Consider the following 13,059-nt stretch of genomic DNA (forward strand, 5'->3'; position numbering starts at 1 on the left):
AACAGAAAAGAGCCAACCAGCATATATTGCTAGCAAAAACGGTGCTGCTAGAAATAGACTCATGGACATAGAAAGCAAACTGTTGTTAGCAGGCAGGAAAGGGAGGATTAACAGATACACATTAATAAATATAAAATAAATGACAAGGACCTACTATATAGCACAGGGTACTATTTTCAATTTCTTGTAATGAGTTGTACTAAAAACAATCTGAAAAACATTTATATACATATGCATAAGCTTATAACTGAATCTCTGCTGTACATCTGAAGCTAACATGGTAAATTGACTACACTTCAATAAAAAATAATTTTATATAATAAGTAAAAATAAAAGCAACGCCATAAAAAAAAAGTAAAAGAACACGGTAATCCCCTTAGCTGTAGGTGGTGGAGAACTCTGCAAGCACCAAGTCCACTCGAACACTCCAGCACTGGCGGTCACTCATTCTAACCATCAGAGAATCACTTGGGTTCTACGAGGTTACTTTTCTCTTCAGTGAAAGGCTACAGTTGCATCTAATGATGTATTGAATCTCATCATTCACAAACCCAAGAATTAATGAGGATTTCCCATAGGCCTGGCTCTGGACAGATGAAAAGATAGGGTCCCAGATATATTCATGTGTAGAAGAAGTTTATGCCATAAAGACATTAATTCTCCCTGCTTTGATAGACAGATTCATTGCAATTCTGATTAGAATTCCTCCTAGATATTTCATGGAATGTAACAAGTTAATTCATGGTCAGGAACAGCCAAGAAACTTCTTTAGAACCACCACTGGGAAGGGGTGGATAGGTCATGCATTTCAACTGGTCTTTCTGATGTGATGAAAACGTTCTGGAATAATAATGGTTGCACAAATGTGAATATGCTAAAAGCTGCTGAATTGTAACATTTAAGTGGGTGGACTTCATGGTGTGTGAACAATATCACAATAAAGCTGTTATATGAAAAAATCCTTCTTGCCAATTATTTTTCCCTCTATACTACTAGTCTGTCCCACAATTTAAGAAAAACAAAACAAAACAAAAAAAAACAAAACAAACCAGATTTTGCCAGGAGCTCTTTAGGAGTGCAGTGTCACTGGGTCTCCAACGCCTCGTGTTGTGCTCTTCCTGTTAACACACAATAGCTGGGCTGGACTAGTTAGGGACTATAAGTATCTTTTTAAGATCGACGGTCTCACGTTTCACCCTGGGAGAGTGAAGGATGGAGGATGAGACAGCCTCATGCCTTCAGCTCATTTTTAACTGAACAAAGCCCTGCTTTCACCACTGTAATTCCTCTCAGTATAAAAACACGTGACATCAACAAGCACCGCCATCATAACACCTGAAAGAGTTCAAGGTACTTACCTGGGGCAGAAATAATGATCAAGGAGACAGAAGCTCCCTCAGCACTGCTGCTCCATTTTCCCGACTCCACCAGGAGAAGCTGGGCGTTACAGCCGCGGGCTCTCAGCCCAGGGAGCAACGCTCACGCCGCTAATCTTGACCTCAGGGATCCGGAAAGGGAGAGGAAGGCAGCCCCGGGGTCGCGGGGCAGGGAGAGCGGGGTGGGGGACGCGGGCTGCAGCCCCGCTCGGAGGCCTGCCCCAGCCCCAGCCCAAGCCGCCCGCCCCGTCCGGGTGTGCAGACCCCGCCCGCCCGGGACACAGCCCGCCCAGTGGTGGGGACGAGTCGGTGGCCTAGGAGAGGAAGCCCGGGAGGGGAGGACTCGCGGGCGGGAGAGGGGAAGCGGACGCCAGCCGCGGACTGAGGGGAGCCCGGCTGGGCCAAGAGGCGGCAGGGGCACAACTGACCCTGGACAGCTGTGGCCGGGGCGCCGGGGCAGGTGGCGCGGGCAGAGGGGTCTGGCCCGAGCAATCCAGCTGAACACACGCTGACTGGCGCCCTGGGGGGCTGTGACACGCCGACCGCCCTCCCGCAGCCGCCTCACCCCTTTCCCGATATCCCCTCACCTTGCACTTCCACAGCCAGAGGCCCCGGCCCCAGGCAGGAGCCAAAGGCCTACAGGGCGACAGAGCTGAGAAGCCATTGGGGCCGATCCCCGGCTCGGAGCTGGAGCTTCCAACCCGCGGTCCAGCTGGCAGCAACTGCGCATGCGCAGGAGGGCCAGCGATCCGCTCTGGGTCCTGAGAGAGAAGGGGAACCGAGGGAGGGAGAATAGGGGAGGAGGAGGGGAGGCGGGGAAAAGTGGAGGGAGACACATGGACAGGAGGAGCAGAGGGAAGGCAGTTATCTGGAATTGGGAGGGAGTAACAGAGATGGGGAGAAAGCGTTTTACCTCTTGTGGCACCCCGAAGGAGGCAGCAGTCCTGCCTATACACCCTTCTCTAACCCGTCATTGCCCACAGCTCATATTTTACGTCCCTGACGCAGCCCTCCAGCTAAGGTCTCTGCAGAAACCCTACGGGTATCACACCCGTTGCCCCCACAAGGAGCTAGGTTTACTGTTGCTCAGGGAACCAAGCACCCACAGGTGTTGTTTCTCAGAAATACCTTGGGAAGAGTACATATTCCCCTTTTACACGCTGGGAAACAGGCAGGCACGATCTCTGACTTAGCTCCACTGTCCCAAGTGTTGGGCTGGCAGGGAGCGGGAGGTAAAATGTCAGAGCCCCAGAAGGAGCAGACTGCCTGAGTGTTGGTGTAGAGTCCCCATCCCTCCTGGGTAAACCACACCCCAACCTCTGGGAATAATCAAGGGCTCACGGTAGGCCCCTGTGTGTGGGAGAGCTGCCCTCAGACCCAGTGCCCAGCTTGCTAGGTAAGTAGAAGTGTTATTGAGTCCAAATTCATTCTCCTCAGTGCAGGACAGGCCAGTAAGTTGGGAGACCAAGTGTTGGGGCATGGAATAGCAAGTTTCTGTAGACCTAGATGGCAAACTAATGTCCTAGAAAACCATCTCCCCAAGTCAGAATTCAGGCTGCTTTCCTATGTGCTTGGTTTTTGCAAACTTCTTGGTGTAGGAATTCCTTCTTGTTAGAATCCTTTGTTCTTGCAGCTATCTCCCTGGGTCAGATCCCTGTAAACCTCCAACAAAACAAATGTTATATTCTATTCTGTAACTTGTTATCTTTATATGATTGGAAAAGTGTTAAATACCCTTAAAGGTCAGAGCCTTCAGAATAGGCTCTCCTGTATATTTTAGGCTCTAGGCAACATTGTTTTACAAGCAAGATGAAGCCTAGGAGACAGAGCACAGGGTTAAAGTCAAAGGAACAGATCTAATATGGAGTCAGATTTCTTCTTTTCTATTACTGTGGCAGAAGCCACTTGAGGATTTAAGTCCCTTTAAGTTAAAAATAAGTAAAACTTTAAAGGAATTTACATACATTGGTGGGAATGTGCATAGCATATCTGGAAAAGCACACAAAGGATTGTAAACATTGACATCTCCAGGGATGCGTGTAAGAACAGAGGATGAGGGAAAACTTCTTTCACTTGAGTATTTTTTGCTCTGTTTGAATTTTTTTAACCATATGCATATATTTCTTTTTCAGTTAAAAGAAATGTGTAATGGAGCAAAGGAGTAACTAGTTCAGCAAATACAGCAGCCATAGACTCACTGAGTCATCATTTTCGATTTAAGCCAGGAAGCATTGACTGTCTCTCTCCTATGTGCCCAGTGTTGTTTTAAAACTTTTTTATATATTTTTTTTATAAAATAATAACATGCTATCCCTCACCCCTGCTCAGGGCTGGTGGGAAACCAACTGAGTTTTTATTGAGTTGTTTTCCAAGGAGTAGAGATGAGTTATAAACAGAACACAACTTCAGGGCAAAACAGGCGGACTGGTTTTCCAGCAGGCCAGATAGCGATGACGGGTTTTCAATAGAGGCGCACAGAGGCTGAGAGAGAAAGCCTCCAGGACCCTACAGAAAGCTGCCCACAGTGCCTTCCCCATGGCACTACTGAAATAGGAAAGAACAAATCTGACTCCATATTAGATCTGTTCCTTTGACTTTAAACCTGTGCCCTGTTTCCTAGGCTTAGTCTTGTTGTTTCTGCACCTTTTGTGAAACAATGTTGCCTAGATCCTGAAATATACAGGAGACCCTACTCTCAAGGCTCTGACTTTGAAGGATATTAACACTTTTCCATTCGTATAAAGATAACAAGATACAGAATAGAAAATAACATTTGCTTGTTGGAGGTTTACACGGATCTGACCCAGGTGAAGAGCTGCAAGAACAAAGGATTCTAACAACAAAGAATTCATACACCAAGTTTGCAACAACCAAGCATTCCCGCTTCCCCTTTTTAATATAAGAAGAGCCTGAATTCTGACTTGGGATGATGGTTCTCCAGGACATTGGTCTACCATCTTCTCTGCTGGCTTTACAAATTAAAGCCGCTATTTCTTGCCCCAAATCCTTGTCTCCTGATGTGTTGGCCTATAATGCACGAGTATAACAAGCGTGGACTCGGAAACACAAACATACATTGAAAGTACGCATTTGGAATATTAAATGACCTGCTTCCACTCGTATTCCTGAGGTTTTCTTCCCTTGACCACTCCTACTATATTTATGAAAAACCTGTCATGTGGACACATTTCCTTCTCTAGCCACTACCCTTCCATGTAAAAACTGGTGCCAAGAAGGCAATGGAAGTTGCTAGAAGGTATTACCTGGCCAAAAAAGAGCAGAAGTGGGTTCTGGCTGATGTTCAGGAGCAGGCCGGGGCACCTGACAAGATGTCATAAGTACGGATAGACAGCTGGGCACCAAAGGAGAAGCTTCTAAACTTCCATGAGGGACTTGTTGGATAGGAAGGAACAGTCCCAGACTATAGCTCTGATCCCACCACGAGCTTCCTGGGCAAGGCTGGGCAAGTCATTTAAATTCTCTAGACCCGTGCTGTCCAACACGGGAGCCACCAGCCACATGCAGGATTATGATGTTATTCTGTAGCCAGACAGAATTATAAATAAACACTTTATTGCAAAGGGTCAGCAGGTATAATATTTAAAAACATTATTGGTTATCTTGCCCTAACAAGTTATTTTTGTATGTCTAGCTTTCTGTGGGTTGTAATGCCTGCGACTAATGTTTCCCTTACAGTGAGGTATTTTGAAATTATAAGTTACTGGACACAGTACACTCATATCACAGTTGAAAAAAACTGATCTAAATAAGCAAGGTGATCTGACTTAGTAGTTATGAGCAGGGGCTCTGGGGCCAGCCTGCATAAGTATTAATTCTCACTCTCCCTCCAGGGAGTTCTGTGTGAATCTTGGACAAATTATTGTTGTTGTTGTTGTCGTTGTCGTTGTCGTTGTCGTTGTTATTATTTGTGCCTCTTTTTCCTTACCTTTTAAATAGCGAGGAAAATGTAGACTCTATCCCCTACAGTTTTGGCAGGATTAAATGAGTAAACGTCTGTGCTGCCCACTTCCCTGGGTTTCAGCATTCTCCAGGCAATCAGTGCAAAATGCAGTGGCATTCCCCACTGTCTTCGTCAGTCTGGGATTCTGTAACAAATTACCGTGTGTCGGGTGGCTTAAACAACCAGCATATTCCTTACGGTTTGAAGGCTGAGGCTTTCAAGGTCAATGTATCTGGGAGAGGATTGCCAGCTCGAAGATGGCTGTCTTCCCACTATCTTCATGGCCCAGAGAGGAGAGAGAAGCAAGCACTTTGGGGCCCTGTATAAGAACACTAATACCATTCATGAGGGCTCTACTCTCATGACCTCATTTTATCCTACTAATCACCTCCCAAAGGCCCCGCGTCCCTATATCATCACCCTGGGAGATGAGGTTTCGACATATGGATTTTGAGGGGATGCATTCAGTCCACACATCAGCTAACTCTCCCAAACATGCAGTCATCAAACCTGTAGCTAATTTCAAAATAATGTTTATATCTCTCTGCCCATTTCCATTCCTACATCTACTAACACTGAAGCCCTGTTACATTTTATTTCTTATTTTCCTTGTAGAGGTTTAATTGATTCCTCTAACTCCAAGGCTTCGCTCGCTCCAGTCTGCTTGACAGCCCTGCCAGGTAGGTCTTCCTTAAAACACCTTCCCACTTCACCTGGTTGTTTTTTAGGTGTAAATGTCAGAATTCTCTCCACACCCCATCCTAGACCTTTAATCCCTTACACTACCGCTCACTATGTTATTTTCCTATTACCACTGTAACAAATTCCCATAAGCTTAATAGCTTAAACCAGCACAGACTTATCAGCTTATGGCTGTGGATGTCAGAGATCCAACACAGTTCTCATTGGGATAAATTCAAGGTACCAGCAGGGTTCCTTCCTTCTAGAGGGTCTAGAAGAGAATGTTTCCTTTTTTTTTTCCAGTTTACAGAGGTCACCCACCTTCCTTAGCTTGTGCCCCTCAACTTCCTCCATTTTCATGGTCAGCAGCCTTTCTGAACATTGCTCCATCGCTACACCTCCCTCTGATTTTAAACTCAGCTGGGAAATATCCTCCATTTTAAGGACCCCTGTGATTACATTCAGCCCACCTGGACAATCCAGACTACTCACCCTATTGTCTCATCTCAGGATCCCCTTGTCCCATCCCACTCAGGCAGTATGTATGTGGCTGTGACATTCACCTTGTGTAACATTTCCTCATGAGCAATTTATGGTTCAAGGCACTTATAAGTGACTTTTTGTTTTTCTTCCTTATCCTTTCTACATTCAGTTTGTCTGGTGAGATTATATGAATCCTTTTTATTTGTGCCCCTGCACTAATCTATAATAATGTATCATGGGTTTAGAAGGCTAACTAATAGACAATTTAGGAGACAGAAATCCTCTAAGATTTTTAATCCTAAAATATCTGTCATCCCTTTTGCCATGTACAGTAACATGTCACAGGTGGCTACCCTGTGGCCGGGGAGGGACATGATTCTGCCATCACACTCCCCTCATTCTCACCAATGTGCTGATCAACTAACCAAGGATCTATGCTCTCCAATTCACTCATTCCTCCTCCTTTCCATTGACTATCCTGTTCCACCGCTTCCTTCATTCACCACATCAGGATTTCATGACCACATTCTCCCCTAAATGAAATGGGTATCTTGCATCTAATGCCTGACAGCTGTTCTTATTGTATATGCACACACTGACCTACACATAATCCCGTCCATCTCTTTATTTTCCTAGAATCTTCCAGAAGAATCAGTTCCATGATGATGATGATGATACTGACAATGATGACAGGGGCCTCTCAAGGATTCTGATAAAGAGGGAATCGATAAAGGGAGGGAATCATTGCAAAATTGCCCCAGAAACAGGCTTAAAGGTAAATAACTCTTATAGTGTTTAATGAAATTGACTAATATTTAACCATTATTAAGACTTTATATCACTGAATTTAAAATTTTAACGGGAATTTTCATTCACCACTAACCAAGATTCAACTCTGGGACCAAAATCTAAGGATTTCCGTCTTCTAAAAAATTGTCCACTAGCCTTTTAAACACGTGATCCTTTTAAAAAGTTTAGTGCTGGGCTGAAAATAAGCAGGATTCATATAATCTCACGAGACACAGTGAATGTGGAAAGACTAAGAAATAAAAACAAAAAGCCATTCATAACGTCTTGAACTTTACGTTGCTCACAGGAGAAAATGTTTGCCAATGTGTGTGTCACATCAACATGACGACTGAGTGGGATGGGGAAGCTGATCTTCCTCATCAGTCATTTATGCTGATTTGTTAGATGCCAAAACAGTTTCCTCATTGAAATTGCTTCTAACAAGTATGGAAGAATTTAGGTTCTACCAAAAGCAGGCTAAACATTTTCCCCTGCTTTCAGGTCTCTGGACTGAATGTCCCCACAAGAAGGACATGATTATGTTTCATAGGGAAGTCTTCCTGAGAAGCAACAGGCTTTTCTAGGGCAGAACTGCAGGGCCCCCCATGGAGGGCTGGAGGAGGTCTAGAGTGGACACTGGAAAAATAGCAGGAGTGAATTCAGATACTGCTGCTCAGGTCGCCAAAGACAGCATTGCTATCTCTAAGGATATGACATTCTCCCAAATTTTCCATGAGTGAAGGAGCCTGTGAACACTAAGCAGGTTGTTAAGACACAGCAGCACATAATTTGCGTGACAACAAAATTAGAGTATGATTTGATATTTGGAAAATAACTAGCCCATTGTTCTTTGAAACTGCAGCAGTAGCAATAGAAATAAAAAAGACTGAGCCGTCTTGGAGACAACAATCAATAAACAATTCTAAATCTGCAGAATTCCTTGACAATAGTCAAGCAATGAGCTAGATGTGTGCTGCAGATACCTCTTACTGCAGGGCTCACTCCTGCAAAGCATAGAACTAGTTTCTCAGCACACAGAGGGAACCAAGTCAAGATTCCTAATCTTTTGAGATTTACTAAATGGCCAGATCAGACAAGTACATACAGGCAAATATGATTAAATGTAATCAAATAATATCAAATGTGATTTGAGCACAGACGAAAGAGAAATTCCTTTCACCTGGGATCTAGAGAGACTTCTTCAGAAAATGTGGCTTTGGAGACGGCCAAAGACATGGGTGGAATTTTGGCAGAACAGGATGTAAGGAATTTAAAAACTTATTCTATAATTCATATAAAAATTCAAAGGATCCCAAAAATCCAAAACAACTTTGAACAAGAAAAACAAAGTTGGAAGACTTGCACTATCTGATATTCAAATATTTTTTATAAAGCTACAGTAATCAGAAATTATGGTGTTGGTGTAAAACAGGAAAATAGAATAATGGAACACAATAGAATGTTCAGAACTAAACCAAGACTTATACAGACAATTGATTCTCAAAAAGGATGCTGTGGAGAAAGGATCTTTTCAGCATGTAGTGCTGGAACAATTAGATGGTGATACGCAAAAAAAAAAAAAAGAACTTTGATCCACACCTCACAAAATATACAAAATTTACCTCAAAATGGATCATAGATCTTAATAGGAAATCTAAAACTATAAAACAGCTAGGAGAACAAGCATAGGCTTAAGCTTTATGGCCTTGGGTTTGGCAAATTTTTCTTTGCTATGACACCAAAAGTATCATCTATTTTAAAAAGAAACTGATAGAGTGAACTTTATGAACATGAAGACTCTTCAATGCTCTTCTAAACACTGCTAAGCAAATGAAAAGACAAGCCATAGACAGAAGCTATTTGCAGATCATATATCTGATAATGGTCTCTCTTGGTATCTGATCCAGAATAAAGAGGTCTCAAAATTCAATAATAATTCAAACACCTGAATGAATGAGGCCAGAAAACACACTTCAGTAAAGATATCCAGATGGATAATAAGCATATGAAAAGATGCTGATTAAAGGTGTCATTAGTCATTAGAGAAATACTTTTAAAAACCACAGTGAGATACTAGTTCACATACATACTAGAATGAATACGGTTAGAAAGACTGACCTTATAAGGTGCTGGCAAAGAAGTAGAGCAACCAGAACTGATACACACCATGAGGAATTTACAATAGTACAACCATTTTGGAAAAGTCTTTAACAGATTCTTTTAAAAAGGTAAACACCTATGTACCATATAATCCAGACGTTCCTCATCTGGTGCTTTAGAAAGGAAAAGCATATGTCCATACAAAGACTTGTAACCAAATATTCACTGCTATTTTATTTATAATAGCACAAGTTGTAAATAACCCATGCATCCATCAAGAAGTAAATGCAGAAAGAAATGATGGTCTATACAAACACTGCTCACAATAAACTCTTCAGTAAAAACTCAGCACTAAACAATACTCTACTGTAAGACAAATAAGCTATTAATACAGCAACACAGATGATTCTCAAAATAATTACACTGAATGAAAGAAGTCAGACAACATAGAGTAGATACTGCATGAATCCTTTCATATAAGGATCTTGAAAATGCAAACCAATATGTTGTGATAGAAAGCAGATCAATGGTTCCCAGGGGAAGAGACGGGGAGGGAGGGAGGGACAACAAAAGTCAGGAGAGAAGCTTTGTGGGTGATGGGTATGTTCACTGTCTTGAGTGTGGTCATGGTTCCTTGGGGATATACTTACGTCAAAACGTATTAAGCTCTACACTTTAAACGTGTGTAAATTATTTTGCCAAGTATACCTCAAAGCTGTTTTAAGAAAAAAGGCACTTTAGTCCTGATCCACCTCAGCGCCTGATTGGAGTGACATGATCAGTCCCTCACACTGTCTGCCTAACGGGAAGTTAGAAAAGCTCTCAGGGAAGATAACATGGATTTTTCATTTGCAATGTCTGCCATGTAATAAAGAATTTCTAGACATGCAACATGTCCAGACTATATGACAGATAACATGAGAATAAGGAGCATTAGACAAAGGATGCAAACCCCAGGTGATGTAGGCATCAGAGTTACCAATAAAGACTATAAAATACTTTTAATATATTCAAGAAAATAAGGAAATAAAAAAAATAAGGGAGAATAGATAACAGGGTAGAGACTTTCACCAGAGAAATATACTGGAATGTATTTTTAAGAAAAATCAAACTGATACTCTAGAACTGAAGCTTTCAGCTCTGGAAACAGGTAAACAGAGCTAATTAGGATCCCTTTTAAGTAAAACTTTCAGTAATTCTGGGTAAAATATAACAACAAAGTAACACAGAGCTAACTATGGAGAGAGAAGTTCCCTGATGACAATACAAAGAGGACACTTAAAGCCCAGAGTGGTCATCTTGTGAGCTGATGCCACCGCACCCTGGAGGGAAGGGGTTTTCATCTGCACATAAATAAGGATACAATGTCCATGTAGGAAAAAGGGTCCATACCAGATGTAGAAGACTCTTCCTCTATATCTATATAGTCAGAGACAGAGATGTAAAGTGGCAGCAGAGGTCACAGTGACACAGGGCCCTGGGCCAAGGAGTGTGAGCACCTCTGCAAGCTGGGAAAGGTAGGATGACGAATCCCTCCCAAGAGCCTCGGTGTGGAACTTAGCCTTGGCCACTCGTTGGTTTTAGCCCACTGACATTGACTTTGCACTACTGCACCCTAGAACAGTGAGAAGATGAATGTGTATTGCTTTAAGCCACTGAGTCTGTGGTCCTTTGTTACAACAGCAATAGGAAAGGAACTCAGGAACCAATATGAACTTGAACCACAGGCTGCCTGCTGTGCTGGCAGGAAGTCCTTTGTCTCTGATCCTGGGGGAGTGTCCTGTCCTCTGGCAGCATCCACAAACTACCTCATGCTAACTTGGCAGTTTGCAGAGGGTTAAATCTTATCCCTGCACAGTTCTTGATATTTAGTTAATAAAAATGATGGTGTCATCATGGGTATTTTTCCATCTTTTAAATACCCTTCAGTCTTCTAATAAAGCTACTTCTAATTAAGAGACCGTGTAAATAGTTTTCAGTCTTCATAATAAATAACTGTGGTTTTATCTGGTTACTTAAATTATGAATAATAATGTTCACATTTGTAAAAGTTATTAAAATCAACATTGTTTAATGAAAATATCATTTCTTTTCACATGAACATGTATTAACTACAAGAAATGTTCCATGCTTTCTTCTACGATTTACTGTTAGAGCCTTAAAGAATAATATTTTCCTCAAAAGATATTACGGCAAAGGGATTTCTTTTGGTGGAACTGTTCTGGCTTCAAATCTGGTGCATGTCTCAGGCCACTGGCAACATAGAGATGATAGAAATTAGGAGGCATTATAAACACAGAATCATTTTTAAAGGAATTAAAAAAACTGGATGTGTGTATACAAAGAATCAGAGAATATTCTGGTGAAATAAATGTATTTTTCAGCTTAAGCAAGACATGGGGTGAATAAATCTGAAATGAAAAAACCACCCAGAGATTAGCAGCGAGTCATGCATGCAGTGTGAATGATCAAAACCAAGTTGTTTCCAAACCAGTGTGCAGGCTTGATGCCTTCATGAATCAAATCTGTGTGGCACCAGGCCACCTCGAATACATGTTGATGAGGTATTTATAAGCCCTTCACCATCCCAAATCAAAGCCCACGCACGAGCCACAAGACCATCACCTACACATTTGGAAAACACACAACATGGTGAATAGCACTTTTCTTGTTCAGTAGCCGGTGGCAGCGAACTGTGAGCAGACAGAGATACAGGGACACAGAGGCACCTCCCCTCACTCAGCTGATAAACTTCCGTGCATCCCTGGGGACAGGATTGTCATAAAATGCACCATGGATTGATCCTCCTCCTAGGAAAGGAACCGTAGTGCTGTCATTAGGTTTGAGCAGGGGTGGGTGGAGGATCTCAGAAGAGTTGTTTCAGCACACCAATAGAATTCTTGGCCACCGTGACCACGAAAGACAAGTCCCCTGCCATCCCGGTAGGCACTTGGGCTCCTGACAAAAGCTGGGCTCAGTAAAGGGTTGAGTAGAAGGCACAGACCTGAGGGATGCCCCAGCAATAGGCAGGGGGTAGGGCCTGGTTTATACTGCTCTGGGTGTATCCCAGAGTCATCTGAATACGAAATCAGAAATTTGCAAAACAGCAGAGCTGGGGTGGATCATCTACTCCAGACTCCTCACCTTACAGTTAAAAGGGTGGCAACCCTGACAGGCAAAGCAACGTGCTAAAGGCAGAGCGTGGAAGTGGCAGTGCCAGATGAAACGCAGCGTGCAACCCCCGTTCAAGGCTGCTGACTCTGATGACGGGGCCAAGGTTTCCAATGAGGAGAATAAGACAGTGTAAATACTTTGTTCCCCCTAAAACCCCAAATGTTTTTTAAAGGCACAAAAACTCAACTTAACTAGATCTCTTCTGAGGGGGCTCTCTTCTGCTTCTTCATCTTTCTGTCTCCATTTCCCTCTCTCAGACACAAACACATTCAGTTTTGTGAAAGGGGACTTCCTGCCATACAAAGACAGACTTCACATATTCAGAAAGATACCTAAGAAAGCACGTTTCTCAATTCAAGTCTTTGTGTGAGTTCTGGGCAACTGGCTTATTTTCTAGAACAATCGGTAGTTACAAAATCAGGAAATCATCTTCCACAAAGGCAGAGTTCTGGTCCGTGTTGATAAAGTTGGGGATGTCACATTTCATGAGTTTGT

At 42.7% G+C, this 13,059-nt stretch overlaps 1 protein-coding gene across 1 annotated transcript in view; it reads right to left on the minus strand.

Annotated features, from left to right (window-relative positions):
- The window catches only part of LOC140687379 (uncharacterized), a 65,692-nt gene extending 60,264 nt beyond the window's left edge, over positions 1 to 5,428 (minus strand). The window contains exons 1-3 of the mRNA XM_072943809.1: positions 5,323 to 5,428; positions 4,640 to 4,916; positions 1,964 to 2,244 (exon numbers count right to left, since the gene is read on the minus strand). Coding sequence (XP_072799910.1) covers positions 1,964 to 2,244; positions 4,640 to 4,712 — 354 coding nt within the window. The 5' untranslated portion in view covers positions 4,713 to 4,916; positions 5,323 to 5,428. The remainder of the gene's footprint in view (positions 1 to 1,963; positions 2,245 to 4,639; positions 4,917 to 5,322) is intronic.
- Between the last annotated feature and the right edge of the window lie 7,631 nt (positions 5,429 to 13,059).

This window comes from Vicugna pacos, chromosome 19, assembly GCF_048564905.1.
Source record: "Vicugna pacos chromosome 19, VicPac4, whole genome shotgun sequence".
Lineage (NCBI taxonomy): Eukaryota > Metazoa > Chordata > Mammalia > Artiodactyla > Camelidae > Vicugna > Vicugna pacos.